General features: G+C 41.6%; 1 protein-coding gene across 3 annotated transcripts in view; it reads right to left on the bottom strand.

Moving 5' to 3' along the window:
- MSL3 (MSL complex subunit 3) overlaps positions 1-15,429 on the bottom strand; it is a 109,689-nt gene extending 94,260 nt beyond the window's left edge. The window contains exons 1-4 of one of the 3 annotated variants that reach the window (XM_030201599.1): positions 15,061-15,132; positions 14,510-14,529; positions 7,396-7,478; positions 1,877-1,972 (exon numbers count right to left, since the gene is read on the bottom strand). In XM_030201599.1, the coding sequence (XP_030057459.1) occupies positions 1,877-1,972; positions 7,396-7,478; positions 14,510-14,512 (182 nt within the window). In that variant the 5' untranslated portion in view covers positions 14,513-14,529; positions 15,061-15,132. Of the gene's footprint in view, positions 1-1,876; positions 1,973-7,395; positions 7,479-14,509; positions 14,530-15,060 lie in introns of all 3 variants that reach the window. The other 2 variants (XM_030201598.1, XM_030201600.1) reach the window with 2 other exon arrangements.
- Positions 15,430-25,898: the final 10,469 nt, after the last annotated feature.

Here is a 25,898-nt window from a genome sequence, read left to right on the forward strand (position 1 = left end):
GGCCAACTTTCATAATGCCCGGTGAACTGCAGCTACTGAGGTCATCATCTGAAAATTTGCCAAAATACTCGATTCAGACGGTCTTTCAAATGAAATCCAAAATTTCCAGGATCTAAGAACCTTATATAGCGACATAATTGGTAATAAGCAAAAACAGCCTCCTGGGAGCAGGGAGTGTTGATTCTGGAAGTCCATCCATGTAAGCATATGCAACACTCATGTAATGCCCAGCAAATAAAACTGATTCTCCAGACCTGGTAAAAATTGATTACCACCCCTAATGGGAAATTGGTGGGAAATTGTTGATTACCACCCTTCCCCCCCCCCCCCCCCCCCACCACACACACACATTTTCACTAGTTCACACCAAGTATCACGCTGTGGGTGAAGAAAACAAAAATCACAATTTTAATAGGCTCTGACAGGTACCAGGTCACCATAGTACCCAGACATTGCATGCTGGCACTCGAGATTCCATGCCATTGAAATTTTGTTTTCCTATAGCTATCTGGCTCAAGTTTTACTGTTTCCTGCTGTCGCACTGTGATTCAGCTCTGTGAATCTTGAGCCATGCAACGTAGGAAGTCTCACAAAACTTGAAAACTACACTACAGGCCCAACTTCCTGCATCGCACAGCTCAAACATCATAGACAGCCAAACCGCAGTGGGGGCATAGAAGACACAAAGTAAAGGGAAAGAGTGCCAGTGTCAAACAGACTTTAGGGTGGGGTATGAAGCTGATAGGGACCCACGCTATGGTGATGCTTCACCTATCTAGAAGGTGCTGTCACCCAGCACTGGATCTTGAAATCTACTAAAAAGCTAAAGTAGTGGATTAAGTTTTAACATATTAAATTAGAAGAATTAATTAAATGAATGATTCAATAGAGCCTGCTAACATTGCATCTTCGACCGATGAAGAGGCAGGTGAGTCATGAGCTGTATGCCCATGTGAAGAGTCACCGCTGAGGTTATCGAGATAAGTATACGGTGCTGGGAAAAAAAAAAAAATTTGTTGTAGAGTTTTGAGCCTTTGTGTGGTTATTGATGGTAGCTCCCACTCAGTGCAAGTTATGCAGTTGTAATTTACCTCTTAAATTGGTTGTCACACAACTGACAGCATGCTTTGGGAAGGGAGACTATTGATTTCAACTGATTAGCAGAGGCACCTTAAGGAAATTATTAAAGTTTCTAGGAAGTGATTACACCTCCCCCCCTCCCAAACAAAAACAAAAAAAACAACTTTACTGGGAACAAGGTCAGAGGGGTAGGGAAGAAGAAGTGCAGATAAATAACTGCTTCAATCTTTATGAAGGGAGGTGCCACCTGTTGCTTCCAGGCTGCACACAGTCCACCATCACCAAGAAGAAAAATAGTGCAGATGAATAAATGAATAGCAGCAGGATCAAACTGCACTAATGCTCTGATAGATAACAGTCTCAAGCCTACAATGGTCTGCTGCCGACATTTGAAGGAGGGGCACTGTAGCTACTGTATGAACAGAATATACAGAGAGGAGAGCATCACATCATCCTGCCAACACTCCTCCCCTTAAACATTTGTTTAAAAGACAGCTCAAATTCATTCCAAGGTCAATATCCTATTTTCTAAAATAAGCACTATTATATATTACACATCAGATATGTACAGCCCAAAAGCTGTTGTGTTATATTATTTCCAGGAATTTCCCCCCTACTTTTTCATTTAGGAGTATACTATCTATAAGAGGGCACCCTCTTTCACAAAGAGGAAAGGCATACACTAGTAATGATATATGAAAAAAAAAAACTATATTTATTAACTTACTTATATATAGCTATTAACTTACATAGGGAATTCCCCAATCAAATTATAATAAAAGGTAGTGTTTCTTACATGCGAGCCACAGCTTTTCTTGCTAACTTTCTTTGCAGTCTGCGGTTTTCATCTGTGTCACGAAGAACATGATCTTCTGCTGCCCATCTATCCCAGCTAGGAAAAGAAAGTAAAAACAGCAGTGCAGAGCGTGACAACACAGCTAACTCACAAGTGAATGCACAATGCGACAACTTTAAGCACACAATCAGGTACTACAGGCACGGGTTAGGCAGTGGCTCTTAAATATGTGTAAAGGAAGCGAGTGGGCCAAAAAAAAAAAAAAGAACATTTGATATTTCTAGAAAACATTGCTCTCAGGATACTAAGGGATCCTTTTACTAAGCTGCAGCAAGAATTGGTTTTAGCACTTACTGTGGATGTAATAACTTGTTATTTTCTATTTATTGCATTTATGGCCATGCGCTAATGTTCTTAGTGCATGGCCATTTTTATAAAATTAAGAAGCGAGTACTTAATGCCACCTATTTTGTAGGCAGAAAGTGCTCCCGTGTTATCCATGCACTAGTGTGAGGCAATGTAGATAGCGCACAAACACCCTCTCTCTACCCAGACACACTCCTTTAAAAACTTTAGTGCATGGTTAGCCCGCACACATGCAAAATCACATGGCACTTTTACATCCCATGTTAGGCCATTTTTGCATTAGCACCTAATAGCTTAGTAAATAGGACCCCCTAAATCAGCTGCCAGCAATGCCCATTACTCAGAGGTTGTACCCCAAAGAAGTTGACGCAATAAACTGTAGCAATCTTTAGGGCTGTACCAAATATTCATATTCAATTTGGCCCCAAATACATTAGCCGTATTTGGACAAATTGCTATTTAAATTCAAATATGAATAATTTAGGGCTCTACTATGCTAAACCATACTGAAATAAACACTTTCTCTAATTTCATGTTGCTTCTTTTATTTGTTATGTTAAAGCTCAATGCCCATTATTCGTACTCGGCCGAATAATATTTTACATTATTCATATTCAGCCAAATAGTAAAATATGCTATTTGGTACAGCTCTAGTTAGCATTAGAATGTCAAAAACTTACTGCACCACCAATGTTACCAACGACTTCAATGAAAATAAATGGGAAGTTAAAAACAAACAAACAAACAAACAAAAAAAAAACACACACAAACATCAATACAGGATCCTCAACTTAGAAATCTACAGGTCCCAGGTGCTATAGCATCCCAGGCCAGTCTTCAAACCAGAGTGGAAAAATTACCTGCTTTTTCCCTCTACCTCTGATGGGCCAGCAATATCTACCTGGTCCTGTGGAACCACTGTCCTGCTACCTTGCAGGCAGCAAGAAATGAGAACAGATGATTCCCAGAACCAAACAGATATTGCTGGTCCATTAGGGTGGGGGCCCCCACCAAGAGTAAAGAGCTTACAATGTTGAAATGAAAATAGCGCTTATGTCAAAAGTTGAAACACACCACTTTCAATGTACTGCCAATTTCTTTTTTGCTTCTAATTTAGTGTGGATTTTTACATCACTGCTTTCTGCATATTATTAAAAAACAGAAATAACCAACATGGAACTTTTTGTTTTTAATGAAAACACATTCCTATTATGAGGCCAAAATCTAGCTGCTCGTCTGTGAGTAACTTCTCAGAAAAGGTAAATATTTAGAAATGGAAAAAAAAATCCTTTATAAATATTCAAGCTAGTTCCATGGTTACTGTGCATTACCTTAATGGAATAGCCTCACACACAGGACAATGAGTCTCTGCAAACAAATCAAGACATTATAAGCAACTGGCCAGGAGGTTCAAAGGACCATAAACTATCACACTTTGACCAGCTGCTGATAATTAGGGTCAGAAGCTCAAAAGACTATGAAAGGTCTGCCTAGGTTTGGGTATGCATATTCATCACATGTCCTCTTTAAAAATACTAAAGTATGCTAAAAAGTGGCCTGCGCTGTGGTAGGCGCGTGTTTTGGACGAGCGCAGATCCATTTTTCAGTGCACCTGTAAAAAAAAAAAAAAAAAAAAAAATGCCCTTTTTTTGGAGCCGAAAATGGACATGCGGCAAAATGAAAATTGTTGCGCGTCCATTTTGGGTCCGAGACCTTACTACTACTAAACATTTCTAGAGCGCTACTAGGGTTACGCAGCGCTGTATAGTTTAACAAAAAGGACAATCCCTGCTCAAAGGAGCTTACAATCTAAAGGACGAAATGTCAAGTTGGGGCAGTCTAGATTTCTTGAATAGAGGTATAGTGGTTAGGTGCCGAAGGCAACATTGAAGAGACGGGCTTTGAGCAAGGATTTGAAGATGGGCAGGGAGGGGGCCTGGCGTATGGGCTCAGGGAGTTTATTCCAAGCATGGGGTGAGGAGAGGCAGAAAGGACGGAGCCTGGAGTTGGCGGTGGTGGAGAAGGGCACTGAAAGGAGGGATTTGTCTTGAGAGCGGAGGTTACGGGTAGGAACATAAGAGGAGATGAGGGTAGAGAGGTAAGGAGGGGCTGCAGATCGAGTGCATTTGTAGGTTAGTAGGAGAAGCTTGAACTGTATGTGGTACCTGATCAGAAGCCAGTGAAGTGATTTGAGAAGAGGGGTGATATGAGTATATCGGTCCAGGCGGAAGATAAGACGTGCAGCAGAGTTCTGAACAGATTGAAGGGGGATAGATGGCAAAGTGGGAGGCCAGTGAGGAGTAGGTTACAGTAGTCAAGGCGAGAGGTAATGAGAGAGTGGATGCCACCCATTCACTTAGTGGTAAAGTCTCGCGCATTAACCGGGTGGTAATGGTCAACACGCATTCAAATGCCGATTACCGCCCTCATGACAGAAAATAAAACTATTTTCCGGTGCACGTTGTGGACACGAGCAAAAAATGAAATTACTGCCCAGGCTACACAGTAGCCAGCCGGTAATTCCAAATTCATGAGCGTTGGGCGTGCGTAGGCGCCTACGCTGCTTAATAAAAGGGCCCCTCAACGGCCAAGTCTTCCATTAATTTAAAGAGAGAGTTGGTCATTTAAGTATTTTTAAGGACATGTTTGGCTACGTGTGTTCATTATCTAGACAGACCTTTCACAGACAAGAAAACACACAATAAAATGTTCTGCTTTCACAGACAGGCAAGGCTGAAATAGATTTATGTTCAACAATTCTATATCACTTACAAGTTCTGCAAGAAACACTTGTTTCAGCTACCTGTTAGCAATAGCTTGCTAAGAAGCTCAATATATCAATAAAAAAGTCTTCTGCTAGATTAACAGAATAATTAATGGGCCCTTTTATTAAGCTTAAAGTGCACTAAGGGCCAAATTCTATATAAGGTGCCTAAAAAATCCGCACGGTAAACATTTCCGCCTAAGCTTATTCTATAAGTGGCACCTAGATTTAGGAGCGGTATATAGAATATGCTTAGTTGATATCCCAGTGCCTAAAACTACGCGCCTCCGTGTACACCAACAAAAACGTGGCGTAAATCCCTGCACGTAGATTTACTCGCACTGGGCCATATTCTGTAACTACGCGTGTAAATTTTGGAACGCCCATTTCCCCTCTCATAGCCATGTCCCTTTTGAACTGCACACATTAGAATTTAGGCAGAGTTCATTACAGAATACGCTTAGCGAGTTGTGTGCGTAAACTCTAATTATTGCCAATTAGTACTCATTATTGCTTAAGTGCTGATATCAATGCTGATTAGCTTGTTAAGCCAAGTTACATGTGTTATAGAATACACCTGAATTTCGGCGCGTATCTCTAGGCTCGCTATATAGAATCCGGAAGTAAATGCTGCATGTCCTATTTTAAAGCTATGGGCCACATGTCACTTAGTGCACAGTAAGGTTTAGTAAAAGCGCCTCTAAACGTTCTCATTAATCCATTACAGCGGTGAACAAAAAGTACAATTAAAACCAAGACAATACATGCATACATAGTCACGAACAGCCAAGGCAGAGGAAGAGGAGAATAAGAGCACAACAATACAAACCATAACACCAAATACTGCGAGATATAATAGGAAACGGTATAAAACAAACTAATCATGCCATTTAAAAAAAAAAAAAAAAAAAGCTTCAAATCACTAGACAAAGTCCACAAAGGCGCGGCTAAAAAGCCAGGACTTCACTAGGGTTTAAAATTTAGGAAGAGATTTCTCAGTGTGCATGTCTACTGGAACATGCTGAATCTCATGAAGATGCAAGAGTTAATTTTCCTAAGAGAAGGGATGACCACTTAATTTGTCATGGAATAATGATGTCTAGACAGAAAGTATGGAATCAGCAAGGATCCAAAGTACAAAGGAATACCAGTAAAGAGAGCTTTATGGGTCAAAAACTAGGGGCCCTGTTTACTAAGCCATGTTACAGGCACGTTACCATTTCTAACATGCGTTAACTATGTACGCACCTACAATATCCCTATAGGTGCCTACACAGTTAGCGCACACACTAATTGTAGGCGCGTTAAAAACGCTAACACTCCTTAATAAAGAAGGCCCTGTATCTTATAACAAATTGTACTCTGCACAGGCAACTAATGCTGTTCATATTTTTTAAAAAAGGTGAGGGGGAACACACGATCACATTTTCTCGTATTAAGTTTTATAAGTGTTTTGAGTAAACTGGAGATATCTAAAAGAATACAAAGGAACGTCAATGAGTAGTGCATAGCAATAATCCAGCCTATTAAAAAAGAACACACGAATCAGTGTTTTCAGAGCATGTGGCTCCAAAAATGGTTTTAGTGACAATTTTTCCCCAGAGAGGACTAGAGATTTCTGTACTACCAACGAGATGTGATGTTTAAATGAAACTCATCATCAATTAAGGACCCAAGCACCATTGTGCCTTTCATATAAGACATAAGCATCGCCACACTGGGACAGACCAAAGGTCCATCTAGCCCAGCACCCTGTCTTCGACAGTGGCCAATCCAGGTCACAATCACCTGACAAGATCCACGGAGCAAAGCATTTTGTACTGCTTGTCCCAGGAATAGTGGATTTTTCCCTACGTCCATTTAATAACATTCTATGGCCTTTTCCTTCAGGAAGCCGCCCAAACCTGTCTTAAACTCCGCTAAGTTAATCGCAACGAATTCCAGAGTCAAATTACGCGCTAAGTAAAGAAAACTTCCCTCTTATTTGTTTTAAACTTACTACACTCCAGCTTCATCACATGTCCCCTTGCCTAGTATTTTTGGAAAGTGTAAACAGACGCTCCATATCTATCTTTTCCACGCCACTCATTTTATATACCTCTATCATATCACCCCTCATATGAATTACAAAACAGGTAACTAGCCCAAGGATTTCTCATGTCTGACTCTGCACTTCATAAACCGTACTTTCATGTTAACATCCACACACCCCAAGTCACAAGTTATTAATTTGCACTATTAGAATTCAGAGAATAAGAGATGTAGATTTCATATTTCTTAGCTGAAAGAAAAAGCACCACCCTGCAGCATTTAGTCAGAGTTTATAGCAGCTATAAAATGTTTAACTATCCTGAAAGAGACTGCCATCAATGTTTTGAGAACTACATACCTTCTGTTCCAACCATTAAAATGGATCAGATATTCTGGGATTTTTCTGCCCTTCTCGTCTTTTCCAACAAGAACATCGACAACCTGACCAGGAAAGCAAACAAACGTAAATTTACACGAACTTCTCATAGAAAATCGCTAGCCAACTGTCAATTATTGAAACTTTACTTCCATATTGCTGACAAATAAAAGTGCTGAGTTTAGCAGTATTAAAGACACTTGAGCTGTATCTGGCCCAGAAAACTCCTAGGCACTTTAATAGAACCAAAGCACTGAAGTGACAGTGATGTCTTAGTTGATTTCTCAACATACGTTTCATGCTTCATTTCTTTATGCTAGAGTAGGGAGGGTCTACCAGAATAAGGTGAAATTTTTCTGACCCTCTATAGCAAATTGTTTTCTTCATTTTGCTTTTTTACCAATGTATTCTATTCTGCCTTTTCACTCCCTCCCTCAGCTTCAGGTTTCCAGCCAGCAGACTTGGCAGCACAGCCTCAGTGGTCCTTCCCTCTGCTCAGATCTTCCTCCTAAGGCTGTTTTCCGTTCTCCTGACAAAAGGTGAGTGTTACAGCCAGGAATAACCACTGTCTCCAGAGCCCGAGACTGCTAAATCTACCAAAAATTAATACAACCTATCATCTTTGATCCCTACAATTACAGTTCAACGTCATCTTGCAGCAGTCATGGGCATCACTGTTACCGAGGGAGCAGAAGTTTGCTGCTCTTGGTGATGCAAGGCTGCTGGTATGTGTCTATCTCCCTACTTCAAAGCTTACAGCAGTGTCTCACAAGTCAGTCCTGGAGCAGGGCACACCTGTGCACACGTTCCGGTACGGCATCTCTTGGAGCAAGGAGAACTCACACAAACACACCCCTGGTCCTGCGGCCCCAGGAACCAAAAACACTTGCACAAACTCCTGGTGCTGTAAGCCAGTGTTTCCAAGTCGGTCCTGGAGTACCCCCTTTCCAGTCAGGTTTTCAGGATATCCATGATATTCACAATGAATATGCATATTCATTTGGTTCCTGGGGCTGCAAGACCAGGGGTGTGTTTGTGCGAGTAACTCCTTGCTCCAAGAGATGCCGTACTGGAACACGTGTGCACAGGTGTGCCCTGCTCCAAAGCTACAGAACCAGAGGAAGGGGGTAGAAATTGAAGAAGGGAATGATAGGGAATAAGAAGAGACAGAAAAGAGAAAATAGATACACAGGGCAAACATGAATTCAGAGATAAGATACGCAGAGGTTTAAAAAGAGTGAGGTGAAAAAGGGAGAGAACCATATATTGGTGTAGAAGAGGGACTAAGTGAAAAACAGTATGCTACCCATCATCCATCCATTCCCCACTTCCTCAAGGGTCAGTTATTGGGGAAAAGCGGGGGTTGGTTATTTGTATTGCACCTACAAACCTTCCGCCTGCCTCCCTTCTTCTCCAATATTCATAATAATGAGAACGCCAGATACAGCTCCTTTCCCCTACATTTATTTATTTAGATTTTGCTCACACCTTTTTCAGTAGTAGCTCAAGGGGAGTTACATTCAGGTACAATGGATATTTCTCTCAGCTCAGCAAGCTATTCCTCAAGGTGGACCTCACCTACCTGTTTGGTCTTCACCATATTCTGAGATGCCCTATGTGGCCCTTCAAATGAAAAGCTTGAAGAGACCTGCCCAAAAAGTATAGCAACACCATACCAAAAGCAATGACTATACATGGCTCAAATATGGGGGGCACAAACAGTGCTCTCGGCCCACTGTCTCCTCTCATTGGCAGTGGTAATGAGGGCAAGAAAGGGCAGGAAGGTGCCAGTGAGAATGTCACACACGCTTGGTACAGTCCTGGTCATAGCCATTTCTACTCCTTGTCACCAGTTAACCTCTTATTTAGGGTAGGCTCGGTATTGAGTCATTCCGTGACAAGTGGACCAATTTTAAAGGTCGTCCCCACCTCACCATCTCAGATTTTGATGAAATTTGGTACATAGTTTCTTTATGATCAAAAACTAAGCTGTGCAAAATTTTAGTTCAAAAGACTAAAAATTGGAGGTTCTAGGGGACCTCAAGTAAAGGGTTGCAAAATGTCGCCTGAGCAAAAATGACATTTTGGGCCAACTTCCAGAAGCTGTAAAACTGGAAGTTTTAGTAGTACAAGGGGGATATTTGGAGAACCTGCACTACTTTTAGGGCTTAATGAACTGGCAAAACCCCATGTTCCTAGTCCTCTTACATTTTGAATGGTTTAGGCTCAAACTTTGCAAAAAAAAAAAACGGCAAAAATCAATTTACAGCGATGTTGAAGCTGCTGTAGTTTCTAAACTAGTTGGCCTTTCAGGTTGATTTTTGGTAGGTGTACTAAATGCACGGCTGTAATGAGGCATTCCAGTTTGCAGCACTTTCCTTCAAGTGGTTGAAAAATTATAAGCGTTCAAAGTTGGTATAAAAAGCATTTTTGCCCATTTTGGGCTATCTTTGATGCCTTTGATCTCCAGTGGGACAGCTTCAATATTCTCTCTTTTAGCACCATTAGAAAGAGCAGATTTCCTTCTATCAGAATATGTAGTTTTCAATTTGGAGTCTCTCCATAAGGATTGCAAAAAAAGTGTTTTTTGGCCAGTATTGTTGAATGATAGATGAAACGGATATAGGGCCCATCAATGTTTCTAATTGCTGTATAAGTCACTCAGTTGCTTTAAGCATGCGTTGGTCCATGGTGGCTACGCCACTACCAATTCAATAGGAAGTGGCAACCTCATCGCCGAGAGGTCACGCCCGATAGCCAGGCAAGTCCAGCCACTTGGCACAGGTTCCCAAGCCTGAAGGTGGGCATCTTACTTGAGGTTCCCAAGCCTCATTTGGTTGTCTTTGCCTAGTTTCTCAAGCCTAATGGGGGTGTCTTAATGGTTTCCAAGTAAAACCTCAGTGCTGAAGTGATAAGAATTTTTCACTGCTGTTTCTGGAAATGTATACTGTCGTCCAAGTGCTGTAGTTGCTGGTACTGGAAGAACTGCTAGAATATGCTGTTCAGAAATCCAACAAGAATCTCTTCTGCTAGGCCAATGAAATGATCGTGCAGGCCCGCATGGATGCATAAAGTTGACCAAGGTATCATGTTCTTCAAATGATGTGTCACAAACATTGCCAATCCACCATTTGTTGTCATAAACACAAGCAACATACTGCCCAGGCTGAAGCTGAGACACATTTATGCCAGGTACACTCACTGGGTCATCTGACCGACAAAGTTTGACAACAAATGAGGAGGAATCATTTGACACTCTACTGACAGAAATTTGGTTCAAGTCAGTGGGAATAAACTGGTGATTTTCACGAGTTCCAGCAACTGTGGAAGCTTTACTGAATCTTTCCTCTTGTGCAGATCTTGAAGATTCAATTTCATCCTTGGAAACAAAAATTAACTTGATTTTATTTATTCTTTGATCACAAAATTCAAACAAGCCTTGTGCTGTGAGAATTTGGCTATTTTTAGGTCGTTGCAAACTAGCCTGAGCAGCTAGTCGCTTTGTTGTACCACCTATGGCATCACATGGTGACTTGCCATGGCTTGTGCCAAAGAAATTCCACTGTGCACTTATTTCAAATTCCGTTTGATGATAGCACAAGTTGGCAAAGTTTTTGAAGTTCTTGTATTGTGCAGCTGAGCCATCACTAAAGTATGTTACATATTTTATTTCTCCAATTTTGCTTTTCAAGAACGCGATTAATTTTTCCAAGAATGCATGTACTGCAACTGCATCATGCCGCAAGCTGTCACTTATTATGCAAACACTGAATTTCACTTGAAGCATCACGGAAGTACACAACAAATGGATGCAGTGTAGCTTGACTGTTTTCCCAGTGGAAACCTTGAACAGCATCTTGGACAATAAAGGAGTAGTTTTCAGCAAAGTCCAAGAGAACAACAATTTCACAAGGATTTAGGTTTTCTTTAACAGTTTTTAAGTATTGTGTCTGATGTTTGGAAATGTAATGGTGAATTGATAGGTTTGAAACTTTCAATGCAAGCTCAGATACAAAATCATCAACATACATCTGTTTGGTCTCCAGTGTGGTGCGATCTGTATGAACCCACTGCTTAAACTCGATTGTTTCACCTGGGTCAGCATCACTGAACACTTCTGTCAGGTAATTTTCAAGCACATCTTTACCTGGACATATTTCACACCTGTGAAGCATGCATTCTTTGCATTCCAAATTGCACACAGTTTTAGCCATCAGTGCTTTGTAATCTTCGTTCAGCAGATGGCTTCCAGCAAGCATAAGCTTCACATTTTGATGAATGACAAACACACACTGAATGCATACCAGATGAGCCAACAGTGACACACCATTTTGGCCTTAGCTCACAAAATTTGGAAAAACCCACTTCTGGCCCATTTCGAGTACGATATGCAACAAACATTTCTTTTAGATTGCTAAGCAGCAAGCGCTTTTGCATTTGAATTTTTTCAGTGCCAGTTCTGACAAAGACAAAATCTTTTTTCCCTGGGCACAGTCTACTGAATTCATCATCTTCAAAAAAGCCAAGAATTTTTTTTTCGATTTCTTCTGGTAAAACTTTACCTTTCTTCTTGTCTGGTTTTGCCAGAATTCCACAAACTGATTTCAGATTTCTTGCTTTTTTAACCATTCTAGTTGAAACCATGAATTCTGAGGCAGTTCTTTCAATAGACCAGCTGTTTGGTGCTAAAGTTAGTATTTGCAGTTTTTCTGCATGATTTGCTGAAACTTGGACTTTGTTTTTCAACTCGTTTAGCAGGTCATCATAATCAGAACATTTGTCACATTTCTGACTGGTAGAAGGTTGAGTTTCAAACTCATTTAGGTCTAACCCATCAGCAACTGCAAGATGATAAAGTATTTTGCACTCGCCTGATTTTGCGCTTGGTGTAGCCTCGTACATCACGCTTGCTGACTTTTTTGAACTTTAATGGAGAAATACCAAGATATGTCAAACTTGTGTTCAACTTGCCAGAAATGTCACTGTGTTCATCATCTGCTGTTGTTGATGATGATAAAGAATCAGCAGCTCTGTTACTGACGTCTTTTCGACAAGATGGACAGTTTCTGACCCGGCACAAATATTTTGCTTGTTAAGGCCTTTAGCTGGGCTGCTAGTGTGTCATCCAGCACTCTTAAGCCCCTTTTTGCATTATGACCACCTTTGGAAAAGGGGTTACAGCAGGTTCTTTGCAAAAATTCAAACTTTTTCAACAGTAAGGATTCATGATGAAGGCAAATAGTTGATCCAGCATCGAAAAGTTGACCAGAACGCTCTTGTAACAACTTCTGTTGATCAGGCAGAAGCTCTTCAATTAATTTCAAACCTTTATTTTTATTGTATGTCCGTAAATGACACTCTGATGTACTTGAACAGCCAACTGAGCAAAGTGGAAATTCATCTGATCTTTCTGGATCCATTGATGACCATTAGCATCAGTTCAACAAACGCATTTATTCTTGCAATCAGGTTTTCAATGGGTAAAATTTTACTTCAGTCTAAAGTGATTAATATCTTCATTTGTGGCATTTAATTCAATATAAATGAGCCTGTAGGTGCAGGTGCGAGTTTCTTCAACAAGATGTATGTATACAATGGTTTCCACCCTGTTTTTTAGTTTACTTGAACACAGTTTTATAACATAATGTGTTCTTTATTTTTAAAAAAATTGGTGCTTTTTGAAAGAAGAATCACTTTTACTACACTTGTATCAAGGGTGTAGTGAAGAAGTCACAGGCTGCTGCCCGCAAACATTTGAGGGCATTTTTGCAATCCTTATATGAAGAGACTCCAAAATGAAAACTACATATTCTGATAGAAGGAAATCTGCTCTTTCTAATGGTGCTAAAAGAAAGAATATTGAAGCTGTCCCACTGGAGATCAAGGGCATCAAAGATAGCCCAAAATGAGCAAAAATGCTTTTTATACCAACTTTGAACGCTTATAATTTTTCAACCACTTGAAGGAAAGTGCTGCAAACTGGAATGCCTTATTACAGCCATGCATTTAGTACACCTACCAAACATCAACCTGAAAGGCCAACTAGTTTAGAAACTACAGCAGCTTCAACATCGCTGTAAATTGATTTTTGCTGTTTTTTTGGCAAAGTTTGAGCCTAAACCATTCAAAATGTAAGAGGACTAGGAACATGGGGTTTTGCCAGTTCATTAAGCCCTAAAAGTAGTGCAGGTTCTCCAAATATCCCCCTTGTACTACTAAAACTTCCAGTTTTACAGCTTCTGGAAGTTGGCCCAAAATGTCATTTTTGCTCAGGCGACATTTTGCAACCCTTCACTTGAGGTCCCCTAGAACCTCCAATTTTTAGTCTTTTGAACAGCTTAGTTTTTGATCATAAAGAAACTATGTACCAAATTTCATCAAAATCTGAGATGGTGAGGTGGGGACGACCTTTAAAATTGGTCCACTTGTCACGGAATGACTCTATTTGTAAACACCGGTAATAAACAGGGCTTTTCTTCAGGCAGTACGGCATACCAGCACATTTTTTTCCTGCCTCCCTAAAGCATCCCATCCACCTCATTACATTTCTCTTTCAAACTCTCCCAACTTGTTCCCCCATCGGTGCACCAGCCAGCATCAAACCTGTGATCCTCAGATTCAGCAGCATCTACCTTCCAAATACAGCTATTCTGGGCCACATGGCTGTATATATCATACCAGCTGGAGGAAAAAAAAAAAAAGGCCCTGGTTACCCCACCAACACCTTCTTTCCTAGAAAAAAAAATTCCTACTAATAAGAAGATCTTTAAAAGGACAGTAAAAAAAAATACACTAAGACAGGGAGAGGAGGCAGCAGCATGGGAACTCTGGGGATAAATGTGCATTTATTACTATCCCAAGTTACCCAATTCCAATCTTGGCTTTAAACTTACACCCACAGGCTGTGTGTGATTTATAGTGCCTCATTTGACACATTAAAACCTATGCTATAGTGACAAAACACATCATATCAGAAAGCTAAAACTGACCTAAAACCTCCCCCTTTGAGCTAAATACCCTGACCACTCTCTGTATCCCTAGAGAACCAATACCATTTCCTCCCCACCCCCTAAAAGATGCAATATTTGATATTTACCATTGTTCATGCTCTGAGCCCTGTACGTAGTTAAACAAAAAAGATACAATAAAGTCAGCATACACCAAATTTAAAACAAACTTAAAGCACCACATAAATCAACTTAACAAAAACAAGACTAGATCTTAACGCTATCATTATAGATCAGTAGTTGTCAGCCTACCTTTAATAAGCTTATGATGAGTAATAAATGCAGAAAAATACCCCTAGGATAACATTCAGCACTGGATGTGAAGCGGTGGCAAAGCATAGAGAGGGGACACACAAAAAAAAAGGTACGGGCAACACAAATATACGATATATCCCGATAAGTGAACAAAAGAGGGAAGTGGGAAAGGCACCACTCAGGAGAAAGAGCAACACACACAAAAACGACAGAAAAACAAAACAGAGCCACCCAGCAAGAAGTAAGGAAGAGGAAGCGAGAAGTCACTCCGAGAGGGGACACGGAGAAAAAAAAATAGAGGGAGAGAGGGGGGCACACTGCTGGGAGAGATGTATCTGTCCTGCAAGTAGGCCCTAGTTATGATGCCAGCCCTACCCTTCCTCACCTTAGCATCGTACAGCACTTTAGCCTTGGTCGGGTCCGGTTCGAAGCAGAGCACTTTCTCCCCTTTGTGGAATTTAAATTTCATTCCCCGAGAGTTCATTTGTTCATCATGGCGAGCGGGAGAGGAGGGCCGGCGCTGAGGGCGGAGTCTGACGTCACAGCCACAGGTGGGGCTTACGCAAAGGAGAGAGAAGGAGCCGGTAGATCAAGCTTGCAATTTCCGCTGTTTTCTCGCCCAATTGGTCTGGATTTATTTGCTGGAAATGTTGACTCGTTGTAGTTTGGGGGCTACTTTTCAGTCAAGGTGCTAGTTAGGTCTGTTTCCCGGGTTTGAGGACCGGCTGCGAGCATATTTTTTGCCGTTGTCGGTTACAGGTTTTGGAGCTACTTTCTTGCAGTGCGTGTGCGCTTTTTGGACGGTGTTTACTAATTCAACCAATGAGCGTTGCAGCAAGCCTCAGTCTGGTGTTTCGGCCGCCTTGCATGCCAAGGAGGTTTTCGTTTCATTTGTCCGATGCTCTTTGTTTGCATTCCAAGCCTCGTTCGGGTGCTCCAATTGACACACTCAGTACATGTCAAGCCTCAATCTGGTGTTTCTTGTTTCTTCCTATTTTGTGTGTTTCAAAGCTTTGTAGCAATTGAATTCAACTTCTCGACGTGACGACTGCTTCTGTCTAGGTTGTTCTCTAGTCTCCAGCACGGAGGTTAGATAACCAACAGTGACGTCAAACCAATTAGGACAGTCTCTGTTTCCCTTTCCCCGCGTAGCCGCCATCGCCATGCACTCAAAACAAAGCAAACCTATGAGCTGCTGTATCCACGTTGTCGTTCTTTATTGTTGGTAGCATTTTTATTTAATCTCACTTATATTTTCAAACATGCCAGCTTGTGCAGTATAGGGATGTACACAGAGGGAGTATAATAACGGAATAACTTTTCTTAGGTAGAGTAGTAATTTGTTATAAATCCTAATCAGTGTGTCTGGAGCTTATTATAGGGACACCCTGGCATGTTATATTGCGTGCAGAGGTTTTTTTTCCTCCTGGTTAGGGTTACTATATTTGGTCCCCCAAAAAAGAAGACATGCCCCACCCCCTTTCTCACCCTCGCACCGCCCCCTGTCACATATTCCCCTCTCCCCTGTCACACACCCCGTCACCCCTCCTCCACTACCCTCCCCTCCCTTACCTTACCATATTCTACTGCCCTGGTGGTCTAGTGACCTCTTTGGGGCAGGAAAAAGCTCCTTCTTTGCTGCTGATCGCGGCGCTGATTCAAAATGGCCGCTTAGAGTTGAAGTCTCGCGAGGTCGCTTCATCTCTCGGTGGCCATTTTGAATCAGCGCCGAGATCAGCAACAGGATGCAGGGCAGCGCTCCAGGCAGGAAAGAGGGGGCTCTTTCCTGCCCCGAAGGCTGAAGAGGTCACTAGACCACCAGGGCAGTAGAGTAGTAAGTATGGGGAGGGGAGGGCCGGGAGGCTAGCATAGGACAGCCCACCTGTCCACCCGTTTGTCCAGAAATCCGGACAAACGTTCAGATTGGCAAAAAGAGGACATGTCCGGGTAAATCCTGACATATGGCAACCCTACTCCTGGTAAACAGCCACTAAAACCAGTAGCATAGCCAGACTTGAATTTTTGGGTGTGCCCATACCTAATATGGGTGGGCACTATGTATATAGGTATGAATAGTGTTTCTTGGGATACTACAAAATAATGCCTTAGAATGCAGATGGATTTCTCTGCCCAATAGCTGCCCTGCATCAACATAAACTACATATATACTTAAAAGGGAAAAATGATAAATATAGTTATCTTAAACTTGCCCAAATCTGCAATGAGTGTCCACAAACAGTCTAACGTAACTTCGGGAGGTTTAACTTGAAAAACTGCAAGTGAAAAAGCACCTACCCCCATTTGTTGTTGTAAGGAAATTCCTTCCATAGTTGAGGCATTTTGCTCCTCCTTTGATGTTTCAGCCTGTGCGATCAATCCAGCTCCCTGGTGATCTTCATATGCCTCCCGTCGTCCTTCGTCTGTCTCCCTTTCCGGGGTTAGACTTGGAGATGCCATACCTTGAACTCCAATCTCGCAAGGCACTGGAGGAGGAGGAGGTGTTCGAGCGTCGGGGCTTAGAGAGACTTCCAGCTCTAAGGTCTCCTGTGCTCCTTCAACCAGCACAGGAGACGGCAGCGAGCCGCTCACCGGCGTTCTGGCATCCAAAACTCGCTGCAAAAAAAGAATCAATTGGACCACTTCGAGTTGGGGTACTAAGCCGCTGGGAGGCTACAGCAGCAGCTTTCCCCCTTCTCTTAGGCATTTTTAAGGTATGGCTAACACAAAAAGCCCTTTAAAAAAAGGAAAATTGCAAGAGCTTCTGTAATACGTCTGCTCTACTCGGCAGCCATTTTGAACTCGATTAAAAACTCTTTTAAACGGGTATTGTACAATCACCAGGAGGCTTTATTGGAGCCTTATAACAAAGAACAAGGGAGATCTCAGATGGTTCCCTATATCTTGAAGTACTCCAATAGATCGCCAAAGATTGCTTTCATAATTAGGAAACATTGGAGTGTGATGCAGACAAATGAAACCTTCCAGGACCAACATCTTATGATATCATTTGCCCATAACACCAATTTACAGGATAAACTAAGCTTTTCTGATGTATGGACTGTCAAACAATCAAATCAAGGACAGCACGTAAAATGTGGACACTGTTCTATTTGTTCAGTAACTATTGAGAGTTCTGTTTTAACTTTGAAAAATGGCAGTACATTGACATTAAAACATAAGACTACATGTGACTCAGTGAATGTAATTTATGCATTTCATTGCCCTTGTGACCTTTTATATATTGGACACACTATATGTAAATTTAAAACCCAGGCAATTGACCATCGTCGTTGCATATCTCAAATGAAACTTAAAGCACCAATGGTCAAACACTGTCAACAATATAAACATCAATTTGACCATTTGAGGTGCATGGTGATTGACCAGGTCATTTTGGGTAAGAGAGGGTGGGAGGAAAATAAAAAAAAAATCTTATGGCATAAAGAGCAACAATGGATTTACAGATTGAATACAGTGCAACCAAATGGTCTAAATAGAAATATAGAGTGGAATGCCTATTTCTAATGATGCCCTTCCTTCGGGTGGATTTATTTTTTGGTGGTTGTTTTGATAACAAGTAGATCTCCCTAAATGTGTAGTTGGTTTAGCCAAGTGGCTTATGATTGGCTAGGTGGCAGTCTGGGCTCTTTAAATTGCCGGCATGAGTGTCTCTTCAGTGCCATCTTTGAACCGGTGAAAACATGGAGTAATCCTGGCACAAATAACTTTCCTTCCTGATATAGCATGATGATCAGTGAAACAAGGCGCTCTTGTTAAAGGAAGATATGTAGATAACGACCAAGAGGGCTCCACAATGCACTGCCTTAAATTTGATGTTGGACTGTAGCTGAACTGGTTATATTAGCTGCACGGCAGCCCCAGAGACAGTTCTAAGGATATCTATAAAGACAGCTTCAAAGATAGTCTTGGAGAAAGTACTACCGACAACTTTAAGGACAGCTTAATGGACAACTTCAGTTAAGTTTTTTTGTGGGGACTGTTTTGTACATTTTGTAGTTTTGAGTGCAGTTTGCGATTTGGAGGGGTATCCTCTTGTTTTTCATTTAGTTTAGTGTCTTTATGTATGATTTACTGCTTTTTGGTACTGTAGTGTGATCATCCACCTGTCCTTTATTCTGAAAAAAGTGTGTTTTTTTTTTTTTTTTAATCACCTGATTTTGTTCCGGAGAAGACGTTTTTGCAGCTGATTCTTTTCTCCTATTTTCATTATTTCATAAGAACCGATGATATGATTCTGCTCCCATTTCAGGTAGTGGATTTTCTTAATACTTCTGGTATTCATCCCTACTGGAAGTTTTGAGGTTCCTTTTGTTAAGATTAATAGGACTCATTTTGTCATTGAAATTGGTGGTATTAGGTGGATGATCCACTATACAATAGTTTGTTTAAAAAATTTTGTATATTTAAAATCGTACCATCTTGAGGGAGGGTAGGTAAGGAGCTGAACGTTTATAGGGTGGAGGGAGAAGGGGGCAAGCATAAGGCTGAAGGTTCATCTAGGTTCATAGTCTTGCATCAGCCCTTGCTGAGTGCCAGTGGAAGCTCTGCTGTTTGTTTGTTCAGTCAGGGGCTGGGGAATAGCTGTTTGTGATGGGCAGTATTCTTAGCAAAACAGCAAAAGTAGAGGCTGACAAATGCGCAAACCAATAGGGAGATAATCTCAAAAAACAGTTTATTCAGAATATTCATATCAATATCAAGGACCCGACACGGTCCGTGTTTCGGTGCCAAAGCGCCTGCCTCAGGGGTCACAATCAACTTTCTCTGAGGAGAAGCTGATAGCCTGTAAGCCGCCCACATAGCAGCATAGTAATTTCTCAATAAACCTGAACTTGAAAAGTGTGGAAAATGAAGAAGTCTTAAATTTAAATTTCTATTTAAGTCTATTAAGTTTGCAGATATTCTCATTAAGTTCTTATCCTGAGCCATAAAATACCTTGAAAGGTCTTTAATTCTTCTAGAGAAGAAATAAGATAAACCTTTTGGACCAGTTCTTACACCAGTGCCATGGTCTGATCATTTTTTTAATGGGTTGGCTCATTCTTTAGGTGGCTCATCAGCAAAGGAGGTCTGGAATCCTAACTCTGTAGACCCTACTGCTTTTGCTCTTAGTCTCTTCCGACTAAACTTTGACTTAGAAGCCCACACACTTGATGAGAAAGTTGAAAATTGAAATCTAGAGCTTATATGAGAGCTTAGCGTCTACAAATATGATTAAAGTTCCTTCTCTGAAATCTTACTCTCCCTGGTTTAATGATCATCTTCAGGTTTTGAAAAGGTTAGAAAACCCGAAAAAACTTGGAGCCCTGTTTGGTAAGCACGCATGCTAAACGATGAGTTGCCCATATGTTCCTATGGGCAACTTAGCTTTTATTGTGTGCTAATTAGCACGTACTAAAAAAACATTAACACGCCCTTAGCACTGCTTAGTAAACAGGGCCCTTGGTGTAAAGCTAAAACTTTTGATGAAAAAAAAATACATGGAAGAAAGAAGCCCATGATTATAAACTTGCAATTCTTGAGGTTAAGAGGACCTATTTTCTCAGTTGTTATCATTACCACTTAATAGGTCGTGAAGCATTGATTAAAAAGTTGTTAACTGCTAGGAGTGATTCACAGGGGTTTCTTCTCATCTAGATAGCAAAATATTTTCTTTTGTTTCTTTGAAAAAAATTGAGAGAATTCATTCAGCTTTAAATATAAAAAGAACAAAGTAGCTGTTGATCATGAATCATCTGTTATGACTTTTTCTGGGTGTCGTCGTCGATGATACGCTGAAACCTTCTGCTCAGTGTGCTGCTGCGGCTAGGAAAGCGAATAGAATGTTGGGTGTTATTAGGAAGGGTATGGAGTCCAGGTGTGCGGATGTTATAATGCCGTTGTATCGCTCCATGGTGCGACCGCACCTGGAGTATTGTGTTCAGTACTGGTCTCCGTATCTCAAAAAAGATATAGTAGAATTGGAAAAGGTACAGCGAAGGGCGACGAAAATGATAGTGGGGATGGGACGACTTTCCTATGAAGAGAGGCTGAGAAGGCTAGGGCTTTTCAGCTTGGAGAAGAGACGGCTGAGGGGAGATATGATAGAAGTGTATAAAATAATGAGTGGAATGGATCGGGTGGATGTGAAGCGACTGTTCACGCTATCCAAAAATACTAGGACTAGAGGGCATGAGTTGAAGCTACAGTGTGGTAAATTTAAAACGAATCGGAGAAAATTTTTCTTCACCCAACGTGTAATTAGACTCTGGAATTCGTTGCCGGAGAACGTGGTATGGGCGGTTAGCTTGACGGAGTTTAAAAAGGGGTTAGATAGATTCCTAAAGGACAAGTCCATAGACCGCTATTAAATGGACTTGGAAAAATTCCGCATTTTTAGGTATAACTTGTCTGGAATGTTTTTACGTTTGGGGAGCGTGCCAGGTGCCCTTGACCTGGATTGGCCACTGTCGGTGACAGGATGCTGGGCTAGATGGACCTTTGGTCTTTCCCAGTATGGCACTACTTATGTACTTATGTTGTCAGAACTTTGTAATTTGGTTGATTCTATTCATCCTTCATTTTTTGATCTTTGTTCTACTTTGCTGAAGGCTATTGATAACAGTTCAAATGTTCTTACCATTGATTAATGAATCTTTAAAACAAGGTGTAGTCCCACAGCAGCTGTTCACCTTAAAAAAAACAAACTTGACTCTACTAAACCAGAAAATTATTGACCTGCTTCAAATTTACCTTTTTTGTCAAAATTATTAGAGAACATAGAATTAGTTCAGTTGTAGAAGTTTGTTTGATGAGCAAGATTTATTATTATTTATAAGTCTGGTTTTAGGAAATTTAATAGCACAGAGACCGTATTATTAGATAGTGTAGATGACTATTGGAAATATTTGGATAAAGGTATGGATGTTCTCCTGGTACTATTGGATTTAAGTGCTGCCTTTGATACTATTGATCATTCTATGTCCCACATGTAGCAAACCGGCTTAGGATGGGCTGTAGAGAGCTTCAATAGAAACTTCAGTAATTTGGAACGTGAGGACAGTGCCAAGCAGACTTACGGTCTGTGTCCCACAAATGACAAGATGGATTTGAATAGGCTTTGACAGCAAATCCTGTAGTTGGGACATAAGGATAGAACCAGGCGGACTTCTACAGTCTCTGTCCTTGAAACAAAGATCATGATCAATTATATAATATCACATTCATTGTTGACTCAATCTAGAATTGAGAATGAATGAGGCTGTTGGACAGACTGGATGGACCGTTCAGGTGTTTATCTGCCATCACATACTATGTTATACTATTTTACTGAGCAGATTGTCTCAGCTTGGAATAAGGGATGTTGTTTTGTCTTGATTTAGATCATTTTTGGACGACAGATATTAATGTGTTTTTGGTGGAATCTGATATTTCAAAACCCAAGCCTCTGCTATCTGGAGTACCTCAAGGTGCTCTTTTGTCTCCTTTACTTTTTAATCTTTATGCGAGACCTATTGTTGATATATCTTTGAAACATGGGATTCATGTTCATACTTTTACTGGCAATATACAGTTATAAGTTCCATTGAATTCTGCTCCTGATAGTCAGTGGGAGAAGTTGAAAAATTGCTTGATACCCAATTAAGAGTGGGATGGTCTTGATTAGGTTATAGTTGAACTCTTCCAAGACTGAACTTTTGTAGATTTATTGTACTAATCCTCATCCTAACTTGTCTTGGGATGGAGTGGTCATAATATTGAAAGATCAAATGCATAGTTTAGGAGTAGAGCTGGATGCTAGCTCAACTTTTAAAAGTAAATTTTCATGGGTAAGTAGTTCTTGTTTCAGCTCAGTAGGATTCATTTCTATTTTACCCAGGCTGATATAGCAGATTGACTACTGTAAAGCCCTGTTTGAAGGCTTGCCAGCTAAAAGCTTGAAAAGGTTACAGTGGTACAAAATGCCACGGCACAGCCTATTGCTTTACATTTGCCGCCTGTTGAGAAACATTGTCTCTTTACATTATTGGTTCTTGCTTTTTAAGATTTTTCATGGGGTTGCTCCTGGATATTTTTTTTAAAATAAGATCTTGACTTGTGTGCCTAGTGGTCCCTTGTATTCACAAGTAGAGACTTTTTCATGGTCCTCCAGCTGACTAGTGTGGTTCAGGAAAGCTGTTAAAATATTACTGTAACTAAGTGATAAGAATTCTAATTATCTGTTTCTATTTGGGGGGGGGGGGTTATGTTTGACTTTTTACTGTATTTCGTTTTTAATTGATTTTGTTTTTTGTGTAACATGTTCTGGGCTTTACTTGGGAAAGAAGGCTAAATATCAAATTAAATAAACCATCTATCCTTGAGGTTTGAAAGTTCAGTTTAGTGTCAATGTCCTGCAGTTCAGCTGTTGAGGATGATGAAATAGAAACAAAATATGAATAGGCATGATATAAGCTCTCCTTAGCAGTCCATAATGCTTCCAAAGTTACTTCAGGCTTTACCAGAGGTTGCAAAGGTTTGAAGCCGAGAGGGAAAAGTTCTGAAAAGCCATATTGCCTTTTCCCTTAATACCAGCAACTCTCCCTTTACTAAAACTCTGTGAGCAATTAATGCTTTCCTCTATAGTCAATGTCAGTACCAAAAGAGATGCTAATGCTGGTTACCTCCCACGCAGGAGTTCCAGTTACACTTCCAGGCTCTTTCACACTCAGGGGGACTGGAGGTATCATTGGATAAGGTCTGCATATGTTATTGTAATCTGTCATGGTGATCCAACAGATTTTTCGGTGTAGAGGCGTACCTCTAAACTTGCCCCTTCGCTTAGACATTAGAGGAAAATTTAACAACACTGTTTAATCCAAATTGACGAGCTCGCTACTCTCTATGAATGCCTTACTGTAATCCACTCAGTATTGTGTAAGATGTGCGGACTACAAATTCAAAACAGGCTGTCACAGTGGTCCTCTTTCTTTCCAGGTCCCTCATACCAGACCAACTGTCATATTTAAATGACCACACTTAAAAAAAACCCCCAAAACTATGGTCCTGATAGTGGGGGGGAACCACCCCCCCCCCCCCCAAAAAAAAAAATGAAGATCCTAAATTTGTTCTTTATTTTCAACCAAATTTATGAGCTCAAGTTTTCAGCCGGAAAATCATCTTGCTTTAGCTTAAAAGTTATGGTTATAAATTTAGATTTACCTTTCATTTGCCTAGAATTTTGAGCCTGGTGCAGAAAATCAGTGCCCTTTTGACAACCCACTTTTTATGCTCCTAAATTTAGGGAGTTCAGTGAAATTCTGAGTACAAAGTTGTGCACTCAGCCCTAGTAAATTTCAAAGAGGCCAATTCATGAGGCCAATTCTCAAAGTTGGGAGCATAAACCCTTTGAATATCATGCCCCATAATAATTTTCTCACAGCATTAGTAGTATTTAATAAACTTAGTTGCCATGATTGTCTCCTCTGACCTATCAACTGGAAATGTAGTTCTTTTTCTTTTTCCAGTTCGTTTTTTTTTTGTTTTTGATTGTAAACTGCCTTATTCCACTTGTCAGTATTGTGCAAATACGAATAAACAAACAAACAATAGTACAGGGATTACTTCTTATTGGTTCTCAAGGTAGGCAGCTAGGTCCAAGTTTCAAGACAAGATGCAGATTAACTGACTTTTAAGACAGATATGTGCAAACCTCTCTCTCTCTCTCTCTCTCTCTATATATATATATATATATATATAAAACTCACCCTCAACGTTCTATTTTGACTGACGTCACTGAAGCCAGGTTCGTAAGTTCGAAGCTCTGAAGCCACGAAAATCACAGTCTCTGGGCCCCGCCCTTGCGTCAAACGTTATGACATTGAGGGCGGAGCACATTCTCACCTCCAACGTTCTACTGCACTGTAGCTCTGCTCCGCCCTCGCGTCAAAACGCGATGACGTCAAGGGCGGGGCAGACGTTACTCTATGGGTTCGTACTGCAGGGGCATTGAAATCACGCTAAAATCTTCTGTTTCTGTTTCGGCAGCTCACTGGGGTGGGGGGGCCTTCGGAGAGGGGGGAGCGCCGGCAGCGACGACATGGGTGGGGGTGGAAGGGGGTGCACTGGCAACAGAGACATCGGGGGAAGGGAACGGTGACGGACGCTAGGGGGCGTGGCAAAAGGGGCAGGGTGAGAGGACATTCGCAGGGAGAATGCAGGGGGGCAGGGACACAATATAATCGCTGGCTGGCTGCATGGGGGGGGGGGCCAGGAGACACACCAAAATCGCAGGGGGGCAGGGGACACAGGAAAATCACTGGCTGGATGGGGGGGCAGGGGAGACAGCACAATCGCTGGGTGCCTGGGGGGGGCAGGGGACAATCGCTGGGTGGCTGCAGGGGGGCCAGGGGACACAGGACAATAGCAGGGTGGCTACAGGGAGGGCAGGGGAGATAGGATAATCACTGGGTGGCTGGAGGTGAGGCAGGAGACAGACAACAAATGCAGGGTGGCTGGAGGGGGGGGGGGCAGGGAATATAGAAGACTCACTGGGTGCCTGGAGGGGGCGCAGGGGACACAGGAAACTCGCTGCATGGCTGCAAGGGCGCAAGGGACAGAGGAGGCTCGCACGTTGGCTGGAGGGGGGGCAAGGGACAGAACGCCATCGGTGGGTGGTTGCAGGGGGGCAAGGGAAAAAGTATAATCGCTGGGTGGCTGGAAGGGGAGCAGGGGAGAGAGGAGAATCGCACGGTGGCTGCAGGGGGGCCAGAGGACACAAACTTGCACCCAGCACTCTCGCTCTCTCTCATACACACACAGTCAATCTCACACATACTCTCTCAAACATACACACTACAAGGAAAACCTTGCTAGCGCCCGTTTCATTTGTGCCAGAAACGGGCCTTTTTTTTACTAGTATGAACAATATTCACTGTAGATATCCTTACAACCAAACTGTAGCTTTTGACATGGTGAACCATCGCATCTTACTACAGTTACTCGATTACTTTGGTGCCAGTGGAGTATTAGCATGGTTGAAAGGTTTCTTAACATCAAGAACCTATCAAGTGCACTCCAGCTCAAGCTTATCTCCTATCTGGAAGGCAGCCAGCGGTATGCCACAGGGCTCCCCACTTTCGTCGACTCTCTTCAACATCATGCTGGTCCCTCTGGCCACTGCCCTATCCAAACTTGGTCTTAACCTGTTTATTTATGCTGATGACATCACTATCTCTATTCCTT

Source organism: Microcaecilia unicolor, chromosome 4, assembly GCF_901765095.1.
Source record: "Microcaecilia unicolor chromosome 4, aMicUni1.1, whole genome shotgun sequence".
NCBI classification, from domain to species: domain Eukaryota; kingdom Metazoa; phylum Chordata; class Amphibia; order Gymnophiona; family Siphonopidae; genus Microcaecilia; species Microcaecilia unicolor.